The 25661-nt window shown below is 38.8% G+C and overlaps 1 protein-coding gene across 17 annotated transcripts in view; it reads left to right on the top strand.

The window, feature by feature from the left end:
- Nucleotides 1-25661, top strand: part of eif4g3a (eukaryotic translation initiation factor 4 gamma, 3a) — a 100067-nt gene that overhangs the window by 53899 nt on the left and 20507 nt on the right. For 13 of the 17 annotated variants that reach the window (XM_057846481.1, XM_057846480.1, XM_057846479.1 and 10 more), the window contains 13 exons: nucleotides 441-575; nucleotides 905-1058; nucleotides 5131-5859; nucleotides 9584-9672; nucleotides 13954-14230; nucleotides 14437-14561; nucleotides 15690-15809; nucleotides 16711-16866; nucleotides 17697-17894; nucleotides 20947-21093; nucleotides 21235-21471; nucleotides 21594-21698; nucleotides 23361-23496. In XM_057846481.1, the coding sequence (XP_057702464.1) occupies nucleotides 441-575; nucleotides 905-1058; nucleotides 5131-5859; nucleotides 9584-9672; nucleotides 13954-14230; nucleotides 14437-14561; nucleotides 15690-15809; nucleotides 16711-16866; nucleotides 17697-17894; nucleotides 20947-21093; nucleotides 21235-21471; nucleotides 21594-21698; nucleotides 23361-23496 (2608 nt within the window). The remainder of the gene's footprint in view (nucleotides 1-440; nucleotides 576-904; nucleotides 1059-5130; nucleotides 5860-9583; nucleotides 9673-13953; nucleotides 14231-14436; nucleotides 14562-15689; nucleotides 15810-16710; nucleotides 16867-17696; nucleotides 17895-20946; nucleotides 21094-21234; nucleotides 21472-21593; nucleotides 21699-23360; nucleotides 23497-25661) is intronic. The other 4 variants (XM_057846483.1, XM_057846468.1, XM_057846469.1 and 1 more) reach the window with 3 other exon arrangements.

Below are 25661 nucleotides of genomic sequence, written 5' to 3'. Positions count from 1 at the left end.
ACCCCTGACCCATTTTCATTCCTGATTTTCTGACTGATCACACACATACTGATGGACCATCTCACAGGTGCATGTGATAATGTGTATTAATTACATCACAAAAAATATCGACACACTATCTTTTATTTTGCTATCCCAGGCTTTTAGCTCAGCAGTTAGTGCATTCGAATCCTGACCAGTGAGCCTGCCCTACGTTGACACCTTTTTGCAATGATCCTTAGCCCCGAGTGATTTTGCTTTCAGCACAGAAGATCACTACTACACATGTACAGTATGTTAAGAAAGACAGGCAAGGACCTTTTCAGACCGCTGGTGGGAGAGAAAACGCATAAACACAAAAACGACAGTGTCCACTCGTTAGAAACCTTTAGGCATAATGTACATGAGCCTTGGCTGTTTTTGGACCTGTGCGCTTTAGTGATGTCGTTTTTGTACCATTGTCCTCACAGATTCGTATCCGTGACCCCACTCGGGGTGGACGGGACATCACTGAGGAGATTATGGCGGGGGGTTCGGGGAGCAGGAACTCAACGCCCCCCGTCGGCCCGCCTTCCTCTACTCCAACACCCCCTCAGGTAGTCTAACGGCCTAACTATTGCTTTAAAACCCTAAACTGTAATGTGGTGAGTTCTTGTCCTCTCGTTGCGTCCCTGAATGTTAACAGTCTTTCCTCTTCCTCTGTCTTTGTTTCCTGTTTGATCTTTTTTTTTTGTTTTTCTGGTGTGTGTCTTGTGCTTGTTTTGTCTTACTCCAAACCCCACCCTCTTTGTATTCATTGTTTCTGCACTATGTGCTTTATGTCTAATGCTGGCTTGCATCTGTGCTTTTTGTTGATTTGTATGTTGCTCAGTTCTCTTGGCCGCACCCTCATTATTATCCTCACATTTTCTACCTCAAATCGCAGCAGTCGCTGAGCAGCAGGCAGACTCCGGAGCTGCAGTCGCCCTCGCAGTCGCAGCACGCCACTTCTGGAGGCTTTGTGCCAGAACCCTCTGCGCCCTCGCAGCAGCCGCAGCAGGCAACGACAACAGAGGCCCTCGACACCAAACTAGGGCCAGGTCTGCCACAGCATCCAGTACTTTTCAAGATGTAGAAATCCAGGGTGTCCCAAGAAAAATTGACATTTTAAAAGCATGTAGCTTGGAAAGTCAGGAAGCTCAATGAAACTGTTTAGGTGCTGATCAGTTTTATTCTCTTGACTTTGAAAGGTAAATAAAAAAAATTGTAAATTCTGTGACCAATTTCACAAGTTTTCAATATGTGCGCGCGGCCTGTTACATGCCACACATCAAGTCGGTAGTTATGGCGAGGAATGCAGCCTTTCTCTTGAAATCTTGTTGTCAGTTTCATATTTATTTATGACTTGGTGAAAGCTTTTCAAAAATTTGCATTCAAAGCATACGTTTTATGTATCCCAAGATGCAAAATGAATTTTCTTTGGAAGTGAACGTGATTTCTCAACATGAAAAGAGAAAGATACGAAATATTAGCTGTACAATTTTGATGCTTCTTATAGGGCGTGATATGACCTAAAAAATTTAAACCTCCCGATTTCTCTCATTTTTAAAGACTATTAAAACAAAAGGCATGGAAGGATCGAAACAAGTTCTAAAATACTTTTATAGATTGAACAAAAATAACGTAAATAAAGTGCAAAACCTGTCCTGATTAAAATATTTTTCTCTTCCCATATTTGTGCTGCCAGCCCTCAAAGTATTAACGCCACAAATAAAAACACTTTCTCATGGAATCGAATAAATGGTTGCTAGGTTAGCTTTCTGGCAAAAAAACAACAAAAAATCCTTCACGGTATTTATTCACGTATGCCTAATTTCTTTAAATGTTGTGAAAAATAGAGATTATTTCAACAAGAATGACCAAAATTATTGGCCTGTGAAATGATGTCAATGTTCTTGGGACACGCATGAATTGTGTTTACATGCATGCTGGGCTAAAGGCTGCTTCTTTATCAAGCTAATGTTGCTAAGACTAATGTGAGAGAATGCCCAAATTCGACAGAAACAAGTATAACAATGAAAAAAATTTGCATACGTGACGATTTGGTGCTTAGTCTTCTTGGTTCTCATACGAAATGTTAATCTGAAAATAGTTTTTAACACTGACTGCGGCATGGAAAAAGAATGAATGAATGAAGAGTACTGGGGAAGTATTCCATAGAGGAGGATCACCAAAAGCCGGGTTCATGAGTCAACCCTGACTTGATTTACACTGAGATTTGACACGCTGGTTACCTGGTTCCAAAGTAGGTCATCTCAATTAGTTAAATCAACACTGAGTATATTCACCTGAAGTTCTGGGCGTGCACATTCGCCATAAAAAGCCATTGTCAATGGAGCCCCGATACCATGGAGATACAGGGAACACAAACAAATATTTCACCGAACATCCAACGTTGTTGCTATTTAATTATACAGTACATTTAAGATTCAAATCATCGCTTATTTCCGTCCTAGGATTAAAATCTGATTTTTATGTAGGTCCAATCAAACATTGGAGAAAATGACTTGGAATCGGCTATAAATGAAATAGAAATATACAGTTCAAAGCCGCATGGCATTTTCCTCGGCAATTGCACCATTATGATTTGAATTCACTCATGTTTTCTTTTGTCTTTTTGAATCGCTTTAGGCTGATCAATAAAATATCGATATGGTGGCTACTTCAAATAGTAATGTAGTAATGTGCCCTCTCACTTAGTAAATTGCATAATATATAACAGTTGAGTCACGGACATTGATGCCGTGAAAAGATTTTCTGTTCACATTATCCCCTTCATTTAAAGATGGTGCAGAAATAGGAATTTATGATCCATCAATGCACCTAACGACATTTGGAAGCCCTGCAAAATGATGGTTAAGTAAGCTATTTATCTCATGTTGAGGTAGCAGAATGTAACAATGTGCAGTATGAGGGCAAAAGAAAAGGGAAGGGAGGGATTAGGACTACAAGATTAAAGTCATACTATTAGTATGACAAATTATACAGTCAAATGATTACATACAGTATTAAGTACTTGACGTCGCGCTTAAAATCAATATTGAGAGCATCTCGCAATTTAGAATCGATTTTTCAAGTTAGGAAATCCTTCGTCTTTTAGTCCACCTACATCAATTTATAAAGATTTATACTAATACTTTGTCATAGCTTCAAGCTAAAGATAATTTACATAAAGTATGTAGCAGTTTATTCAGCAACATTGTCTGTACATAGAAATACTTTATTATTGCATTAACAATATGAATGTAAATCGTAGTCCTATTGTTTTTTTTCTCTGCACCTAATACTGGGAATATAATAAAAAATATAATCTGGGAATATAATGATATAATATAAATTTATATATGTATATATTAGAGCTGAAACGAATACTTGAGCAGCTCGAGAAACTCGAGTTTAAAAACTGATCCGAGTAATTTTGTTCACCTCGAGGAATCATTTGATTTTGCCAGCTCTAAGCATCACGTTTTGCCCGGACTCCTTTTAATGCGGTACAACGCGCTGACATCACGTGCGTAGAAGAGGAAGCAATAAAAAAAATACCTTACTGCAGCCGACAGCCGTTACAAACTGCGGTGACGTTGCTAAAAACTACTCCCGCATGTTGCTACGGTGGTAGCAGGTAGCATCTGATGGGTGTCATTGATATCACATGTACGTAGAACTAGATGCGAAATGACCGACTCGGCGGCGTTAATAAAACAGCCGCCATCTTAAAGCATCTCAGCGCTCATAGATAAGATTAACGTTACTGTCACACGCTCACGTAACGTTATCCCTGCGGAGGGCTAGGTTTCTATTCATTATGACCACTGTCGATGCGTGGGTAGCTCTTGCATACAGGCTTTATTTAATCTGTGAAAACAGAACTGTAGAGTGATTAGGGTGTAAAATAAAAACTTAATAATACTAACTGTCAATTTTAGCTCAGTAGACATTGCTGGATAAAACACCAAGTAGCACTGGTGCCTAATGTGCTCCAATACAGCACAGCATATATTTTGAACACTGCAAAAACTCAAAATCCTATCAGGACTTACATTTTAGACTAATTTAAAACTTAACTAGAATTTATAGCTTGACACAAGTGGAACTTCAATTGAAACACGTGGGGAAAAACACCTAACTTTTAAGTGATGTGTGTTATCAAGCATAATGACGTTTTTAGGTAAGAAATATATATATATTTTTTATAAGCTCTAAAAGTTTTTTGAGTGAAAGCACTGAATTAGTGTTTGTTTTTTTTTGTTTTTTTTGGTCACATTTGAGATGCAATTGTTGGCTGTTTTCAACAGTGTACATCGGAAAATAAAGACATTGATTGACTGAAAATGGTTCACTATTAGATGTAATGTCTTGTTTTCTCATCTATAGTTATAATTGCTCTTTGCCTAAAAAAATGTTTTATTGGATTACTCGATTAATCGATAGAATTTTCAGTCGATTACTCGATTACTAAAATATTTGATAGCTGCAGCCCTAGTATATATAATCATAGCTAGTCCGATCGAACAGAAATTCCTCAGGAAATGAAAGTATGTCGATGTTGGTCTGAAGATTCTGTTGCATTGTACAGCATTTTGAATCACTTGCGCTTCGATAATGATGGGATAAGGAAGGAATGGAAAAGCCAAGTCACACAGCGATTTCCATTCGGAATGAGTGCAGACACTCGGGGACATTTTAAGCGAACAAACCAGCCAGCGAGCAAGCAGGTTGACTTCAGGAATACCTGCTAGTCAGCAGGTCATGTTACCATGGTGAATGAGTCCGTGTTTCAATTACCTCGCAAAAATGAACGTATAGTGCAGGGTTTCCTAGTTTTTTCACATAACCCACTTATTGGCATACCTCCCTGAGCTTTTGGTAAAAGTACTATTTTTTTGTCTAATTCACAATTGTTGCTGGTAAACAATGAAATGCGACTTAATTGCTCCTAATCGTATGTCATATTTCCTCATCCCATTTTCACAAAGCACCAAACTTATGCGTTGACCTTAAGCATGGCGTCTGTGAATGAGTCCAAAAGTACATAAGAGCAGACGAAAGCTATTTTATAAATGGATGCGTTATTTTTTTCTTAACATTTACCTGTACATTTGCTTCCTTCAGATGAGACACCAAAATTGGAGGCGTTTGTGGAAAAGTCTTCCTCACCTGTGCTGCTGCAGCCGGAAGCTCCCCTAGAAAGACTGGAAGTTGGCCCTCTTGTAGTAGAGAACTCTTCCACTGTTGAACCACAACTTGCTTTTGCTGCCTCAGAGCCAGCCCTAATGACCCTCCCGACCACGGCCGTCAACAGCGGTGACCGGCCCCCTTCAACTGCTTCATTCTCTTCTAAGGCACCTTGTAATACCAATGCTGACAAACCGATCTCGGCTGCTCCCTCTCGGATTCTGACAGTCTCACCTTCACCAGTTCCCAAGGCTGTGAACGGCATTGCAGATCCTGACACCGAACTGGAGACTTCGACCCCTGAACCACCTCTGGCGTCCCCATGCGGAGCACGTCCTCTTGCTTCTTCTCCCGCTTTCCAAGACGCCTCTTCAGAAACCTTACCCTCTGACATTAGGCCTGAAGTGCCAATTGCTGCTGATCTAGCTCCCATGGCGTCTTTGGCGGTGGTGCCCGTTGCCCTGACGTCAAGCTCTGCCACTGCTTTGCAAGTCATGCTACCCCCTGGTCTTCCGCCTCTGGTGCAGGCCGCTGCAGAGACCGACGAGCTGAAGCAGCCCCAGGACAGCAAAGATCTCGTCTCCAGGATGGGGGGAGAGGAACCTGGAGTCATTACTGAAGCAGAGTCCCAGCTTAATTTGTTCACTAGGAAGAGCCCCACTACAGGTGAGGAAAATCACTGGAAACAGTTCTTAGACCTGAACCTGGGTCATTCCAGAACTGAAGGACAATTTGGTTTCAAAGTTCTTAGAAAACTGGCTTCATTTTTGTCGTTTTTAGCTACATATTTATCAATGATAGATAATCAACTATCAAAGGCTTGATCAGCCGAGTTTACACGCCAATGGGAAATTTTCTATTACAAGATCCGATATTTACAATACTTGGCATAATCACTGTAATGGGGTTGCAGGTTATAGGGTTGCAAATTCATGCTAATGTAAGCTTTTTCTCAAGAGTAGAAGCTAGCTGTTACTGCTGACCAACAGGGCAAACTTACTTAAATAAATAAGTAAAGACAAAAATCATAGGTTTTCCCCTAGGATTTTTTTGAAGTTGTGGTGGTGGGCTGCATCGGAGTCGGACAGCCTCACCATCTCGTACCACGGCGAAATTGCATCATATCTTAACGAATGAGATTTTTTTTCCAAGAAGAACCATAACAAAGATCAATTTGAAATATTTCCTTAACCAGGCTAATGTCGTAGCTCTCAGCTACGGTATATGTACGTAAAATGTGTAGCTGATTGCAGCTACATTTCCCTATGTAATAATACAACTTTTTTTCTTGTAGCAATAGTACGACTTACATTTTGTAGTCCTTTTTCCTTTTATTTGGCCGTAATATGTACTACATTACCACAACAATAATAGTCCTTCTTTTAAGTGACCCATTTCAAGGAGTAGGGAAAACTTCTAATAGCCGTGTAAAGAGTTTTACTAGTTTCGGTGAAAGGTGAATCGTTTTTGTTGTTGTTCGTGAACTACATTTCCACACAAACGCAAATCGAGGTACCATTTAGCTTAGCAACAAGAGGTATGAGAGTCATTTTTCGAGTGTTCCAGAGCTCACAAAAAAATGTGCATTTATCAAGGTTTCGTCAGCCGTGATTGTGTATGTCCATCCACCGAAACAGCCTGATAGTACAGATATAAGTATGCCTGGCCCTCTGCTATTGGATACGTTGTTGACGTTAGCGCAGTGGCACTCTGAAAATAAAGCAAGGCTCTATTTTGGGCTCCGCCTCTCAGCACAAATTCATTCAAACCTGCCGTTCCATCCAAGACGGCCGTCCACCGTTTACTTTTGCCGAAAGTCCGACCTAAAATACTGTAATGCCCCGTATTGGGGGGGGGGGGGGGGGGGGGGGAGTTGGCATTGGCTTACGCACTTTATTGTGGCAACAATAATAAAGAAAAACGATAACAAAATAACAGCGAGCTGCTGCGACATGCGACCGCTATGTCTCGCTATCTCGGCTGTTCCCCCATTCTTCCTAATCGCCTCCCCCTACGTCACAGCTCCCCAGTCTGATCGTCTCTTAAGGGGGTCGCGCAAAGTTACGGACATTACAATACACAATGAATAGGTTACCGCTAGGGCTGTCCCAAACGACTAATTTTCTCCCGATTAGTCAGCCGACTATTTTTACGATTAGTCGACTAATCTAATAATTAAAAAAAAATTTTTTTTTTTACTAATTTAGCTATGAAATTTTTGTTGACGCTTATCAATTCACAAAAAATATACTGGAACACTTAAATTATTTATTTAAGTACAAATGAACACGTAAATAACAATAATAAATCACAAATAAACAATGAGTTCAAATGCTGATAGAATTAACTAGTTTAGCATCCCGATTGAAAAGGTGGTCTCTTAAACTGATGGTTTTAAACTTTTATTCCATCCTTGATGTAATTACATTGTAAGAGCTGCGGTGCACACAAATAAAACAACACAATTAGAAATTAACAAAAACTTTTCACCTTTTTCCTTTTAAACCTTATTTATATATCAATGAATTGCCTTCACCTTAATTTATTACCTTATCATTGACAATCTCTCCCTTGAGTGCAAGCACTGTATATACTGTATATATTTATGACCTTTTAACCTTATATAATTTTATATACCATAAAATAAACCATAACATGAAATAAACCTTTCAGTTAGCATTAAGGACAATACTAATAGCATTTATAGGCCCATTGTCAATGAAACATTATTATTCAGTAAGGCGACAGCACCCTCTGGTGTACAAAAAATGAAAAAAAAAAAAATTACTAACTGGGTGACGGCATTTGAGGTGTTTATTCACGGCCGACGTGCAGCCAAGCTTGCCATTGAAGAGGCAGGACAGAAGAGTGTACCCTCAGTTGTTTCTTTGAAATAAGTCAATGTTTTGGACACTCTGGTGCGCTTTTTTTGGCTTTGTGCCGCTTTCCCTGCTTGCATACAGAGCATCCGACATTCTGAACTTTCCACGCCCTTCATTAACCGTCGACGGGATGTTGTGCTTGTCGACGGATTTACGTCATCGATGACGTCGACTATGTCGACTAGTCGGGACAGCTCTAGTTACCGCTGAACCCTTCACTCTAGGCTGCCGCTAGTTTGAAACTGACTTAAACCTTAAAAAACAAACAAACAAACAAACAAAAAAATCTCATTAGCAAGGCGTGGCGGCCTATATTTTGGTGTGCCGGTGTGCCACAATCTTTTATTTTTGGGGAAACCCTGGTGTTGGTCTTTTCCTTATATGCGTAACAGCAGGGTTGCATGAGATAGAGTGAGACATTCAAGGTAACAGGTAACAAATCTGTAGTAATGTTACCCTTTTTCTCAGGAGGATGAGCTAGCTGTTTAGCAAGCTGTTATTGCTGACCAGAAGGATAAACTTATATATGTAACCAAATAATGATTAATCTTATTCTCATTATATGCATAGTCGGGTTGCATGAAATAGTGTGAGACATTCTATAAAGGCTAAGTATTTTATGAATAAACACAAGGACATAAATTGCTATTGACATGCCTTTAAAAAAACTGTCTGATGATGTCAAAGCATGATCTGATTCTTTGTGAGGGGGGTCAGTCAAGTATTCTTTTCTCTTATGCCCCCCCCCCCCACCACCACCACCACCAATTTTGTCCCAAGACAAGTAAATTACCTTAGAAACTTCATGCTTTAGTATTTAGTATGTGTATTGATTGAGTGACAGGATGCAAAAAGTTCTCTAATTCTGGAATGACCCACATGAAACTAAATTTAGGACACTCTCTGAAACCCTTACTTCGATGTTTTTCAAATATCGTACACCAAGTGCGACCTTAAGAACATGCATGCAAAGTTTTATTCCAATTAAGTATAGTGGTCTCTCACGTGGCATTGTAAAGATAGCATTTTTGTTGACTCTTGTGCATCACTAGAACTACTGTGCTCCTCTTACTTTTACATCTTAGCTCATTGGCTGCCATTGATGGTGAGAAAAGAGCCAGGTCTGCTTTAAAATGTAACTATATTTCCATAGGCAAAGCAATATACTGTATATTACCACTTACATAATACTGAAGCTTGGGAAACAGATCAACAACCTTTCCTAATATTTTAACTGCTTTAAAGTTATTTTATGAATGAAGTTATTGGTCGACGGAATGGACGTCCAATCCATCTTGAGCGGAAGGCTGCCAGCCTCTCCCAGTCAAAATGGACTGGACGTCTTGCCCCTTCAATGGCACTCTTCCCAGTTCAATTTGATTTGACGTCTTTCGCTGTAATAATTGAAAGTTTGGCTTTCAAAGCGATTCTAAAATGGAAATGTATAATGTGACTAAATATAAAGTTTGAAAAAAGTTTTTTTAATCTTATGTCCGATTTATTTGCAGTAAATCAGGCTACCACTGCTATACCAAAGACCTGGAGGAAACCAAATGAATTGCTCCATGCCGGAGATGCACACCAGAAGGAGAACGAGGTAAGTGTAGGAACATGCGCTGAAATTTTTCATATAGTTGCGCTTTCATTTTCAAAATGAAAGCCCCTGAAAAATGTCAGCGTATCGAAGAAGCACGACAAAGAGGGGGGAGCGGAAAGGCAACATAAATCAAGCGGAAAATGTTTCCACATGAGCCGCAGGAAAGCGCTTAGACATGACTTTTAGGTCGTGCAAGGTGTTATTCATCATCCTCGCTGCTCCTTCAGCACACTGTTAGTAAATTCAGCTGTGGTGTGCTTCTCTCATTCCCCAATCTTCATTGCAACAACCACACCCAATAATTTTTAGAGCCTGTTTAACGACTTATTCTAAGTTTAAGGCCGTCGATAAAACTAATCCAGCATTATTATATTAGGAGCATGAGGCAAACAGAGGGCTGCATACATGAGGGCAATGGTGTTAGGTAACAGACTACCGGTATATATATTTTTTTAATCACTGAAACTATTTTCGACTACAGCATTTCCATCTTGGTTCTTGACCAGTTGGCGGAAATGCTCCCATGTTTTCAATTTTAAGTCTTTTTAAAGTGACAGACAACACCTGGTATTAATGATCTTCATGTGCAGGATAGTTGCTCAAGGTATTTAAGTATGTAAATTGTGCATTTCTTTGACATCGAAAAATAGAGATCATAATGTGAACAATAAAGCATTGTCGGATTACAAAAATTCATAAAAATAGTATTAATAAAAAATAAAAATTGAAAATTCTATTAAAAAATACAACGAAAAATTTTAAAAACTAACAAAAAATTCTAAAGATATAAAAAAAAATGAAAAATTGAAAATAAATTTCAAAAAGATATTTTAGAAAATTAATAAATTCAAAAAAAATTTTTTTTTTTTTTTTAGGAGTGTCAAACAATTAAAATTTTTAATCGAGTTAATCACAGCTTAAAAATTAATTAATCGTAATTAATCGCAATTCAAACCATCTATAAAATATGCCATATTTTTCAGTAAATTATTATTGAAATGGAAGGATAAGACACATGGCGGATATATACATTCAACACACTGTACATAAGTACTGTATTTGTTTATTATAACAATAAATCAACAAGATGGCATTAACATTAACATTCTGTTAAAGTGATCCATGGATAGAAAGACTTGTAGTTCTTAAAAGATAAATGTTAGTACAAGTTATAGAAATTGTATATTAAAACCTCTCTTAATGGTTTCGTTTTAATAAAATTGTAAAATTTTCAATCAAAAAATAAACTAGTAGCTCGCCATTGTTGATGTCAATAAATACACAATTCTCATGGTGCTGAAGCCCAGAAAATCAGTCGCACCCAAGCGCCAGCAGAGGGCGACAAAACTCCAAAAAACACAAGTAACAAGTGCACATGACACTGTACTGTCATTTTAATCTGTTTGAGCGGGGCATGTGCGTTAATTGCGTCAAATATTTTAACATTATTAATTTAAAAAATTAATTACCGTCCGTTAACGAGATAATTTTGACAGCCCTAATTTTTTTTATTTTCAAATTTCAAAAACAAAAAATGAATTTTGAAATGGAATGTTACAATTTTCGATTTTTGATTCACGATTTGTTTCTGATTGTCCAATTTTGGTTTTATTTTTTAAATGTTTTATTGTATTTTTTTTTTTTTTTATGTACTATGTACTTAAGCATGTGCCGATTACCGGTTTCAAGGTATACCGTGGTATGAAAACGTCAAGGTTTCAAAACCGCAAAATTTTTCCGACATACTGTCCCTAAGGTATTAGCTATTTTTTATGTCCCAATAATGCATGGAGTAGTCCCTCACTTGCAGCTGTAAGGCTCAACCTTCTCCCACCGGTTGTTGCTGAGTGTCAGTGAGTCAGCTGTGCTACACGATGGCTGGCGGAGCTGAAAATTCCTGAACTTTTTCCCCCATCGAAGAAAACGAAATCGCTGGTATGGGAATACTTCGGCTACAGAAAGGTTACAGACGGCCGCGGTTTAGAGGGGGGCCAACCGACATGTAAAACATGGTTGCGGAGGGTGGCTGCTGAGGAGGCAATACCTCCAATGTGATTTTGCATTTATACAAAATTAAAGGTTAATAAACATTATCATTAATTTTATTTAGAACATTTTTTTTTTTTTTTTGTATTTTTTATTTATTTTCACTCAACATTATACCTATGTTCCAATTTGCTGATATAGTATGTTTTGAAAATTAAAACTCCTGTTTAATGGAAAAGTTTTTTGTTTGTTTTTTAACCCAGACATCTCAAAGTAACACATTTTAGAGCTGTAATTGCAATAACGTGATATTTTTGCATAAGGTTATCATACCGTCAGAATCTCATACCGGCACATGCCTATATGTACTTATTAGCCACGTTTACATGCTGACTTTTATTCATACCGATTCAAATCATTCCGAATGGAAATTTCACATCAGCTGTTTACATGTCACTTGATCTATTCCGATCCAGCGTTTACATGTGACTGCCTTTATTCCGAAAGGACGTTTGACAACTGCCGTCTGACATGCACAGATTAATCAAAACAAAGCGTCACGTTGCAAAACATGGAGATCGATTGTCAGATCAGCTGCTGTTTTAACTTTTCGAGTGGAAACAAAACTTCAGAATGATACGCCGTTCATTTAAAAAGTTGTGTGGGTGCGCTGTGCGTGTGCTTGGAAGCCATGTTGCAAGTGACGTTACTTACGTCACCAAGTGACATCACCACGTCAGTACGGAGCATGCGCAGAAAGAACGCAACCAGACACCATTCCGCTTCCCTGTTTACATGATATAATTTTACTTCTAATCGGTTTGGGAAAAGGAATATTCCACCCCTGTGAATCGGAATGAAATTCCATTCGGTTTGGGCCTGTTCATTCCGATTGAGGTGTTTATATGGAACACATTTATTCGGTTTGAACAAATATTCCGATTGTAATTGGAATATTTGGCTCCATGTAAACGTGGCAATTGTTAACTCATTGGCTGCCATTGATGGCTATTGGCATCCAATCCATTTTAACTCGGAGGGTTGGCAGTCATCGTTCGCTCACTACCGGTCCCTCAGTCAAATTGGATTCGATGTCCAATCCATCACATGGCAATAAATGAGTTAAATGTAAATTCAGGCCTCAAGGGGTTCCACTAAAATTAACAGCGCTTACGAGCGCAAACATTTTGTGATGTTAAAAATACCCACTTGCATACACATTACAAGTGTCCACAGGTGCATGTGATAATGTGTTTTAATTACGTCACTAGGATGGGTGGGCACCTGGGATGCTGGCATTTGATTGGTTAAAAGAGCACCTGCATTGATGAAATGTCTGCCTCCCATGTCAATGGCCGATTTCTGGACCTAATAGCTTATATTTCTATAATATATTTGCTGCATATTTACCAGAAAAACACTTTTTTTCATCAATTTTTTATTTATTGTGTTTTTTCCTCTACACTGCTTCCAGCATAGTCAGTATTAGTGGTACCTACCTACAGTTTTGCTCACTTTGCTCAAGTCAGCGTCACTAGAAAAGTAGTCACGTGACACAGGAGTCATGCTTCGGAAATGTACTGTAGCTAAAATCTCAATTTGCATGTTTTATTCTGCCCGTAGTTAGCTGGGATAGGCTCCAGCACCTCCGCGACCCTCGTGAGGAAAAAGCGGCATGGAAATTGAATGAATGAATGAATGAATTTTTTAAAAAATGTATGCAGATAAGTTTGGTAGCAATGGGAGGCGTTGGAGTTCTTTCGATGCCTACAGGTTTGCGTCATCTCAGTTTTATACCGTATTTGTATGTATAGGTTTGGTTTAAGAAGACTGACCAAACCCCTCTTGAGAAAGCTTAGGTTAGGGTGGAAAGGAAAATCTCCTAAGGATAAAACCTATAAATACTCAGGGTTCCTGCGTGGTCTTAAAATGTCATAAATCTCTAAATTATTCTTCATCAAGTGTCTTAAAATGGCATTGAATTTCATTTAATAGGTCTTAAATTTTAAATAGCACTGCTTTGCGTGACATCTGAGAAATGTCTAAATGTTAAAGAAAAACCTATTTCCACCCATCCCAACCTGATTGTTTCCCTTGATATTAGGCACCAGATAGCAGGGCAGAGTTATAGGAATCGATTTTGTCGACACACATGGAGACTCCAAATTTTCATCGAATTCTGTTCCAAGTGGTTTGAAAATAGTCTTAAAAAGTCTTAAGTTTCACTTATTGAAGCCTGTAGGAACCCTGATTGTACTGTAACTAGTAATAATACTGTATGAACTTTTCTTATAGGAAGAGCCTCAGCCTGTAGATTCGGTTGCTGTGGAACCAAGGCTGCAGTTGGGTCTACCCCTGGCCCCACCATCAGTCATCTCCTCTGCCGACAGCCCGGCTCCTACGGGCAGCCCTGAGACCAACAGGAAACTAGCTGTCCCAGAGGAGAATGGCGATACTGAACCGGAGCCCTTAAGGAATGGCGCTGGCCACATGTCAGAGACAGAGAGTAGTGACAGCGGCGTTTCGCCAGGGGAAAAGGACAGTTCCACCGGGGCCTCGCAGGACATAGAGGGTAAAAAAAAGAATTATTTAAGGCACTTAAAGTTGTGTGATTGTGCAAGGAAATCTATGAATGACAAAGTTTTATGCTTGACTTTAGTACCTTTTCCATGTTTTCTTCCAAATACAGTACTTCTATAAGGACAGAGTACAAGATTTGATCTATTACATGAGCACCTATATTTTTTTTTCCTTCATATATTCCTCTTATTGGTCCAGACCTGTCTGATCCCAGCAAGAAACGACAATACGACAGGGGCTTCCTGTTGCGTTTCCAGTTCATGCCCGCCTGCATACAAAAACCCGAGGGTCTCCCACCTATCAGCGATGTGGTGCTCGACAAGGTGAGTACATCATTTGACGGTGGTTGATGGTTGGGTTGCCTGAACTGAAAATGTATAATTAATATCTTTATCTACCACCCTTGATGTGTTCAAGGTCCATGTACTAATAATGTACTTTTTCAGACTTATTAGAACCACCAGGGAAAAAATGTGCAATAAAGGGGCGGGGGAAAAAGTCACACTAGGGGATGTCACATTTTTTCAATGGGAATTTTATTTTGTCAATGACCAAGAACAAGCATTATGTATTATAGTAACAACAATAAAATGGAGACTTAAGCTAGATATCCTTTTGTTGACTAATTGGCCAGTGATAGACATCCATATCATGTGGCTCTTTTCATCCTTCTGTGAATTTAAACAAGTTTTTCACTCGTAGTCCTCCGATCCATTTGAACTGAAAGGGTGAATGAACGAAGGTTCATTCACTGCCATCCCTCCAGCTTAAAATGGATCAGGCATCTATCGTCGTCAATGGCGGCCAGTGACTTAAATATCCCATGAAAGACACTCCGTACTTTAGTATTTTAGTGTTTAATATGGAGTGTGGAGGTCTGCTGTGTCCTGTTTTGATTAAAATCTCATCGCCATTATGTCACACTTGGCAGCGTTAAGAAAACGTACCCGCCTCTCCACCACTGCTAAAAGAGCCGCGAAACTGTCTAATGTCAAAACTAGTAGTTTCTGATCTTTCTAGAAAGAGTAGGGGAGAGGTCAATGAACTGACTGCTTTATTCCGTTTTTTTTTTTTTTTTTTTTGTCCTCTCCTCCCCCACTATCGTCCTTCTCCCTCCTGCGTTCCTTTCTTTCCCTCCACATCTGGTTCTCACTTTTCTCACTTGATAGCATGCTGAGCAGGGCTCACATAACTTACAGCCTGTCCTGTAAGAAAAAAAGGAAAAATACGCCAAGCAAACAACTAATAATCTAGCACGGATTTCAGTTGTGACAGGTCAGTTTTAGGTCAACATTTGTCAGAAAAAAACATTTCTAAGCTTTTTTCTTCCATATTTGCGGAGGATGACTGCTCCCTCTGCAGTCGAGGATTTCACTATCATATAATTGCATCCCTTTGCACTTTCATGGGTCATTTAGTCTTCAGTTAACCTGACATTCATGCCATTGCAGATGAATCAAAACAAGTTGCCTTCTCGAGTTGTGGATCCTAGGGTGATTTCCAGGGGACCTGATTTCACACCGTCTTTCGCCGACTTTGGTAGACAGATGAGTGGTGCACGAGGCACTATGGTAAGTCCTACCCTGAAAAAAACTCTTCTGGAGTTTTTTTTTTTTTTTTTTTAAATAAATAAATAAATACAGGGTCCCTGCAGGGTTTTAACACATTGCCTGCTCTTGACATCGATAGATATCCAATTCATTTAAACTGGGAGGACTGGCTGTGAGGCCATTAAGTGTTTTGTAGACCAGCAGCAATATTTTATAGTTTATCCTTTGACTCACAGGCTGCCAGTGTAACGATTTCATAACCGGTGTAATATGGTCCTGTTTCCTTGTATTTGTGGCAGCAGCATTCTTTATTAGGTGCAGATTCCTGATAGATTTTTGGTTACTATTACAATAGTCCAGTCTACTAAAAATGAATGCATGGATAAGTTTTTCAATGTCTTGTTAGGACAAAAGCCCTTTAATTGAGTGGTAATAGGCAGATTTAGTGACAATTTTTAGATGGCTGTCGTTTAGGTCTGAGTCAATAATTAAGCCAAGATTTCTGGCGTGCTTTGTAGCTAGCTGTAAGTGACACTGTGCCCAAGTGAGTGCTGATTGTGTAAAGTAAAAATAATAATTTATAGAAATTTTAAAACTAATAGAAAATAGCAAATCATCTAAAATTAATAAAAACAAATTCCAAACTACCATACATAAAACTGCACTATAATTTAAAAAAAAAATCCAAAACCATTATAACTTGTTGAGCAGCAACAATCTGGGTATGCTCGTTTGTCAGTAATGGCAAAAATGTAACTGTCAATTTGGCACATTAACGCAAAAATAATAATTCTTTGCACCGTTTTACACCACTTCCATCAATATTAAGTTTTTCTAGTATAAATTTGCTGTGATACGCGTGCATGTGAGAAATTCTGTTAAACGCATTACTGTATTAACTTGTTGCCATCTTCTTGGGCAGCTCATGAACATGGGCACGCGGCGGCCTCCTCCCAGGAAGATCATCATGAACGTGTCGGTGAACGACGAAGTTAAACTGCAGAAAGCAGAGAACGCATGGAAGCCTGGCGCTAAGCGGGAGTGTGTGGATGAGGACCCTGAGACGCTCAGAACACAGGTTGGAAAGTTGATTTGATTAGTGTTGCAACGATTAATGGATTAACTCGTGTAATTCGATTAAACCTTCAAATCAAATTTTGTTGCTTCGAGGATTTGTTTAATTAGAGTGATGTTGTAATGGTTTGTTTTGAAAATGTTGCATTAACTTTTATTGATTTGGGTGGATACACTGCCCTCTAGTGGCAACAGTGAATATGCCATAACTCGTCTAACATGGCTTAATCCAGCTGCTCCCTGTTAAGACCAACTAAGGTTGTACGTTTTTGTTTGAGCTAGTACGATTTTTTTTTTTTTTTTTTTTTTTTTTTTTTTGTGGGAATTTGTGTTTGAACGATTTGTTAAGAGCATGGGGGGAAAAAAAGGTTAGCATTTTATAGTATTTAAGCTAGCTGATGTTTGCTATGCAAGTTAGCCAATTGTTTGTTTGTAGTACTTAAATTGTCATTTATTTTTTATATTGTTTGATTCTAAGCTCAGGTATTTTAATTTATTTTGAAATGCATTTATTGCTCTTTTGAAATGAAAGTGCAATTCTGCATAATTTGAAGAAACATGCAGGAATTTTATTTTGTATTTGCATTCAATGCTCTTTAAAAGTCCAATCTTAGCAAGCCAAAATAAATGTTATTGCAGGCATAAACATTTCTTTGTTGTACATCTCCTGAAATTTATTCAGTGACACATTAAATGTTCGTAATCAGATTACTCGATTATTCTAACTAACTAATCGATAGAGTAATCGATTACCTAAATAATCGATAGCTGCAGCCCTAGATTTGATATACCATACATGTGGAATTGCTATATTTTTTTCTGGGTCTCTTCCAGGAGCTCTTCAGGAAAGTGCGCAGCATCCTGAACAAGCTTACACCTCAGAAGTTCGGCCAGCTGATGAAGCAGGTAACGGACCTCACCATCGACACGGAAGAGCGACTCAAGGGGGTGATCGACCTGGTTTTCGAGAAGGCCATCGACGAGCCGAGCTTCTCTGTGGCCTACGGGAACATGTGCCGTTGCCTCGCTGAGGTAAAACTAACATTCAGCAATCATTTGCCGCCAGCCCAGTCAAAATGGATAGGATGTCTTTCGTTGTCAATGGCAGCAAATGAATTAAAAGCTTACCAAACAGTAATCTGGATCACTAACACATCAGTCACTCCCCAGGCCTTGTATTTAAAGCTGTACAATGTGAAAGTCATTGATATTGTACTAGTAGAATATTAGTAAGGTGACCCCAGAAGAATTTAAAGAATTTAAAGAACTTTAAAGAATTCAGAAAAGTAAAAAGGTTTTTTTTCTGTTGAAAATTATTAGGTCGAATCAGGACATTAGATTTTATCTGGAACAGTGGTGGGCAAACTATTCCACAAAGAGCTGCATTGGGTGCGGATTTCTGTTCCAACCCATCAAGAGGAAATCTTTTCACTAGAGATGTCCGGATCGGACGCCAATATGGGCAAAAAAAATGCGCATCGGTATCGGATCGGCCGACACGGAAAAATTCCGATCCAGACTTCCGATCCAGTTTTTAGATGTCCGGTCCGGGTTTTCCAGCGCACCGAGTTACATAATCCATTCCAGTTTTTGCTTCGGTTTCCCTAAAAACCGGTCCGTATTTTACGGCACACCTTCAACACACCACATTACTGTCTCCCAATTTACCGAGAGACTTTATCGGTAAAAATGTCGGCTGTGTGGGATCATTTCACCTTAAAGGACGACAAAGACGAAGAGGCAGAGTGCAACATATGCAACAATAAAGTCAAGCGTGGTGGTAAAGCTGTAGGAAGTTTTAATACTACCAACCTAATCAAGCATTTAGCGAAATACCACCCCAAACAATATGAGGAGTATGTTAAGAAAACCGAAGACAAAAAGTAAGGTCCTACACAACTAACACTGGCAGAAACTTTTGCTATGCGTGACAAACTGGCACTCGACTGTCCCAAAGCCCAGGGAATAACAAGAGTCCTTGCCGAAGAATTCATTCTGGAAGACGAACCATTATCTCTCGTGAGTAAAGACGCACCATCCAACACTAAGAACCACGGTATAACATGCCCAGCCGTCATTACATCCTTGAACGATTCGGCCATGGAAGCTTCGAAAACGATTCACAAACATCCAAATTCCGACTATTGAAATATGTCAAGTAAAGCGGAACTAATACACAGCGCGGTCTTCGGGACGCAATGAGAAACGGATCGCGCACCCGAGAGTATGATGAGAGCATGCTTGTCATAGACCCGGGTAATGCCAATGCTCGACTCACGGCTTTAACTCAACTCATGCCGCTGGATAAAAAACACAACAATACCTGACTGCTACTGACAGCCGCTTCAAACTACGTCAACATCGTTTTACTGTAGATAATAGATATCATATGTATATAGAACTAGATGCAAAATGACAGACTCGACAGCGGTAGCAACAATGAAGTATGGACAACTAGATGCGTTAGTAAACAGCCGCCATCTTAAAGCAGGAGACTTCCCTAGGCTGTTGTGAACCATCCATGCGAACCTAATTAACTAAAATACTCCTAAATCGGCAAAATCTTGACTTGAATCTATCTTCAAAACAGTTTTAAAACTTTCACATGTTGAAAGTAGACAGAAGGGAAATTATGGAATAACGGGAGCAATTTTAACAACTTTAACAGTTGATTCGTAAAATTAAATGAATGTGGTTTAAAGCTGCTGATACAGAATGGGAAATTGAGTATTTTATTTACTGTTTTAAAATGTTCACTTGATACTGAAATAGTCGTTTATTTAAACCTGAGAGGCTTTTTATACAATTATTGTAACTAATGCACGAAACATTAAAAGCATCTAATAGCTTGGGGGTTTTGTGGGATTTTCCACAGAGGTTGTTTGTGTGTTTTGCTTTTTTTAGACAGTTTACAATATTATTTGCACGTTTTACTGACTGACTATGCCATTTCTGTTTGTTATTTATAATGTTTTGTGTTTGTCACTGAATAAACAGGTCAGTCTCTTGTTACCAACCGTTGTGTGTTATTCAAACTCACCTAATTCAGCTGGCTAGTTGTTATCAAGAGTACTAAAACCCTTTTCAACATGAGTCTGACAACTAAGTAAGGAGGCTAAATAACTTTAAACTTTAACACATGCTCAGATAGGCTGGTATCGGTATCGGCCAATATCGGTATCGAATCGGAAGTGCAAAACAATATCGGTATCGGATCGGAAGTGCAAAAACCTGGATCGGGACATCCCTACTTTTCACCAATCTGGTGTCTTGCATGATCAGTGATCGCAGTCAGGTGCTTCTTGTTTCAGCAGAAACCTCATTGGTAAATTGTGCTGCATCAGTTGGAACAAAGACCACTACGGCTCTTGGGGACCGGTTTGCCCACCTCTGATCTAGAATGTCGCCATAGGAATAGAAACCTGTAAATGATCTGGATCGATACATCGATTATTCAAGCAACAATCCAATTTTTTGTTCTCAAAAATGCCTCGACACATTTTTAAAAAGCTCATGAAAGCCCAATAACGTTTTTCTGGTATTTGAGTGTTGTTGTTTTTTTTTTCATCAAATGTTATTCATTGTGAAATTTGGTAATTATAGGGGGTAATGGAAACACAGCAATAATCTTTTCAATATCCCTTTTTGCTCATAGTAACTGGTTTCATTCAAATTTAACAAATTTCTCAGCATCAAAAATGTCAAAGACGTCAAAATTGCTTTGTACTTTTTACGGCTTTTGGTGAAATATAACCGTATTATGTGTGTACATAATATGAATCTGATAGAATCAAATTGTGGCAGACTTTGTCATATCAGAAAATAATGTATCACTGCTCCAAAAAATCCATATCCTATTGAATCGTCATGAAATTGATTATTTACACAGCTATTAATGACTTTGTGATAAAATATAACAAAAATATTTACTCAGAATTTTAATCAAATTATTTGCATAACTCTACTCCCAAACAAACCAATAAAGACAAAACAATTTTTTCTGCAAACATTTGTGCTAATGATACTGTAGATGTAACAGTCTTTTTCTATTTCTATACTTCTGTGCATGTCTTGTGCATTACAGCTCAGAGTGCAAATAGCTGACAAGCCCAACAACACGGTCAACTTTCGCAAACTGTTACTACACCGCTGCCAGAAGGAGTTCGAGAAGGACAAAGTGGACGACGTGGTGTTTGAGAAGAAGCAGAAGGAGCTGGACTCTGCTGATTCAGTATGTGGCAGGAGTTTCAAATAGTGTATTATGAGAGAATTTTGAAAATGAAGTTTTCAGCTAGGGTAGATTTGACAGTACATGTATTTAGATGGAGATGGACATCATTTGTGTATACTGTGGTTTATTGTATATTCGCAGTCCACGGAGCGTGAGCGGTTGCAGGAAGAGCTAGAAGAGGCGAAAGACAAGGCGCGGCGGCGATCCATCGGCAACATTAAGTTCATCGGTGAGCTCTTCAAGCTCAAGATGCTGACGGAGGCCATCATGCACGACTGTGTCATCAAGCTGCTGAAGAACCATGATGAAGAGTCTCTGGAGTGCCTTTGCAGGCTTCTCACCACCATCGGCAAAGACCTTGACTTTGAAAAGGCAAAGGTGAGCTCCAGGATGACATTTCAGCTGACATCATCTGCAAACGGCAGGGAAATTTTGCTGATTAAATGGAGGCTCATTTCATTTTGAATCATCAACTCGTTATTTTTTTTTCTCCCCCTCAGCCTCGAACGGATCAGTACTTCAATCAGATGGAAAAAATCGTGAAAGAGAGGAAAACGTCGTCTCGGATACGCTTTATGTTGCAGGATGTCATTGAACTGAGAATGGTGAGTTTTGGGGGCTTGTGAAAGTTTGTCCTTAAACAAACTTTTTAATGAAATTGGGTACATTCAGTTTTTTTTTTTTTTTTTTTTTTTTAACTTATTGGGTGCCAGTGACAGAAATGGACGTCTGATCTGTTTGAACTAGGAGGGTTGGCAGCAAATGAATGACTGTTCTTTCGCTTCCAGCTGTTCCAGATAAAATGGATAGATTGTCTTCTAGTGACAAAACATTTCAGCTGGAAATGTGTTTTTTTTTTTTTTTTTTACATGTGGAAAAATATATTTTTTAAAAAATGGTCGTAACCGTTAAGTCTTAAAACAATAAAATGTCTCATGTGGTGCTGCACAAGGATGGAAAAGTGGTTTTAACAAAGTTAATATAACGTACAAACCTTTATTTGCTCGTTAACCAACAAAACATATTTGGAGGATGAGACTGCCTTTCAAAATAACAGATAACAGGAGTGCCTATCTATGTAAAGGCTCTCCCTCCACAGTTCCAAGGTCAGATTGGCTTTGTCCATGCGGACTTGTTACAAAAGCAATTTTGATTGGCAAAAAGACCTGTTTAAATGTTCTCAATTCCACACGCTTCAGAGGTTACATGAGGTCAAACTTGATCAATAGCTAAAATATTTATCAAAAGAGATTTCAAATATTAATTTTGCTAACACATAAGCCACCATTCTCTCCTTTAAAACTCGCTAGCGAAGATGACATCACATTTTGGCAAACAGGAAAAACGGAAAAATGCTTTTTTTCAGTGCACAGGTTGTATTTAAGAGCTAACAACAAAATAAGGCAAATGCAGTTGGAAAAAAAATCGTAACTAATTGAAAGCAAAATTAATTATACTGTACAATTTTTTAATTGAAGAATTTTTATTTAACACAATATCAGGGTTCATGTGGGTGAAAAGCATTAAAAGTCACTAAATGGATTTTGTCAAAATTCAGGCCTTAAAAAGCATTAAACTTAATGTTAGAAGTATTAAAAATTATGTAAACTTGACAGTTAAATCTTATTTATTTATTGTACTATATTTGAGTTGTCAGATGATATTAACGGCTACCCGTCAATATCGACTGACAAAATAATTTCTAAATGGTATAGGTTAATATTACATACGTTTTACTGTACTGAAGCTATGTGCCTTTGTTGTTATTTTGAGCCAGAAGCACTGTGTGAGCCAAATGTGATATGGCAGTGCCTTATTGGCACTTAATGCGAAAAACTGATGTTTGCACTATTTTGATTTTAACAATAAATATAGTGGTATAAGGTACGTTTTCCATAACTTCAGTTGAAGTGGTTCCCTTATTTTTCACAGAATGTTTACTGGAAAATCTTGAAGTTGTTTTATCATTTATAATTATTAAAGTGTCCAGTGAGGCATCACAGTACAATTAGCCATAATCAGTCCACTACCGAATATATCGGTATTGGATTTTTGGAGTTGGACAATATTGGGATATCGTTTATCAGTTAAAAAGTCATTATTGGACAACTCTACTTAGAATTTGTGTGTGTGAAATTATCTGCAGTTAGGCATTAAATTTGTTAAACATGGCATTAAACGTGCCATTAAAAAGCACATTAAATAAGATTTGCTGATATCTGTAGAAACTCTGAATGTGACGCCACCGTTTATCCCTGTTTTTGCAGCACAACTGGGTGTCCAGACGAGCTGACCAGGGGCCCAAAACCATTGAACAGATCCACAAGGAGGCCAAAATTGAAGAGCAGGAAGAGCAAAGAAAGGTGCACCAGCAGCTGCTCTCCAAGGAAAACAAGAGACGAGGTCAGGCCTTCAAAATGATGTCTTTTACGTAACAAGGCTCCAGACTGCGAACAAGTGGTCGCATTTTGCGACTAAAATTAGAGCCACTGCGAGTATTTTTTTCATCTACTTGCACATGCATGACCAGTAACATTGCGGGGGGGTTTTTTGTTTGCTTGTTTTTGTTGCTGACAAACTCCTTCGCGGTTAAATCCACTAGTTGGCAGTAATGTAACAAGCTGGTTTGCCAAGGGAAAATACAACAGAAAAAGAAGGTAGAGATGGGCCATGTGTCAAGCGGTTGTCGCATGGCCAGCTCGGAGTCGGCCCCTCCCGACTAGATGCAGGGCAAACTGTAGTATATAAAAAATTGCATAAGGGAAAATTAAACCACGAAAGGGAACTGCGTGGTACCCTTCGTCACACAGGAACGCAATCTCTTTCACTTTCGTGACTGTCAAACTGTCTTGTCGCCACTTCTAGGAGAGCGTGACTCACTAAATGGGCGCCCGGAGAGGCTGCGACTGTCTCGGCCACTGTTACTCACGAGTCCCCCTGGTTGTAACCACGCACTCCCTCCCGTGTGATGCATTCAAATACATTCACGAAAGAAATAGTGCTCACAAAACGTAGTACACACACACTGTGTGGCTCTCAGGGAATCACATTTTAAACTATGTTGGGTGTTTTGGCTCTCCCGGTCTAAAAGGTTCCTGACCTCTGAATTAAACCCATGACTATCTTTATATTCTGCTTTTTTAAATTTCTTTTTCATATATATATTTATTTTTCTGTCATGAATGGGAGACTCCGTATCCGTGATCCAGCTGCGTCTCCCTTAAAAAAATGTTAACCTAATTTCTAATCAGTATACTGGTTGATGTCAAAACTGATAGAGAATAAAAAAGATTCATAAGTTTGTATTTTTTATGCATTTATTATTAAAGTATTTATTGGGTAAACGCCAAACGGTGAAAATTAGAGGGAAAACTTAGCATATCGAATGACAGTGTGCGCCCCTGAATCTTCTGCTTGCACCCCTAAAATTCCAGGGTAGTGGCCACTGTGCTCCTCGTAAAAAATGTTAGTCTGAAGCAGTGTTGTTAATAACGGCGTTACTAACGGCTTTTTTTTTTTGTCCCAGTAGTGAGTAATCCAATTAATTACTTTTCTCATTTTGGTAACGCCGTTACCGTTACTGAGGATGGAAAGGCATGGGTTACTATATTGGTTGAATGACGCGAGAAAATTCTGAGGGAAACGGACTCACCGAGAGGACAGAGCAGAGCAGGAGTGGGGAGGAGGTAAAAAAGTTGTGACGCCGAGCAAACCCGATGCTAGGTGGCTCCGATAATACCTGACTGTAGGCGATAGCCTACAAACTACGCCCACATGATATGGTAGACATGGTAGATATCACACACACACATATACAGTACTGTGCAAAAGTTTTAGGCAGGTGTCCTGTCTAAAACTTTAGCACAGTACTGTATATATTTATTCATATATATATATATATATATATATATATATATATATATATATATATATATATATATATATATACATATGCAAAATGACAGACGCGGCGGCGTTAGCATCATGTACAGTATAGGAACTAGATGCGTTAGCTAAACATCCGCCATCTTAAAGCAGTAGACCTCTTAGAAAGGCTCTGTTGTAGAGAACCTTCCTAGCGAACCTAAATAACTTTTTATCTAAAATACTCCTAAATCGGCAAAATCTTGACTTGAATCTATCTTTAAATGATTCAACAGTTTTTAAAACTTACACTGGTCAAAAGTAGACAGAAGGGAACTAATGCAATATGGTAAATGGTGTTACACTTATATAGCGCTTTTCCACCTTTCAAGGCGCTCAAAGCGCTTTACACTATCTCACCATCCACCTACTGGTGACGCAGCACCAGGAGCAACGTGGGGTTCAGTATCTTGCTCAAGGACACTTAGGCGTGTTCATCAGGGCGGAGAATTGAACCCACAACCTCTGGGTTTGGGGGACAACTACTCTACCACTGAGCCACGCCACCCCAATAATGGGATCAATTTTAACAACTTTTAATGGTTGATTCAGGGTAAAGGGTAAATTAGGGTAAAGAATTGGGGTAGGGCCAATTGTCCCAAAAACCTTTTAAACTTCACATAGTGTGACCTGTTTTTGTTTTG

Source organism: Corythoichthys intestinalis, chromosome 9, assembly GCF_030265065.1.
Source record: "Corythoichthys intestinalis isolate RoL2023-P3 chromosome 9, ASM3026506v1, whole genome shotgun sequence".
Taxonomy (NCBI): Eukaryota; Metazoa; Chordata; class Actinopteri; order Syngnathiformes; family Syngnathidae; genus Corythoichthys; species Corythoichthys intestinalis.
This window is presented reverse-complemented; position numbering and strand designations above follow the sequence as displayed.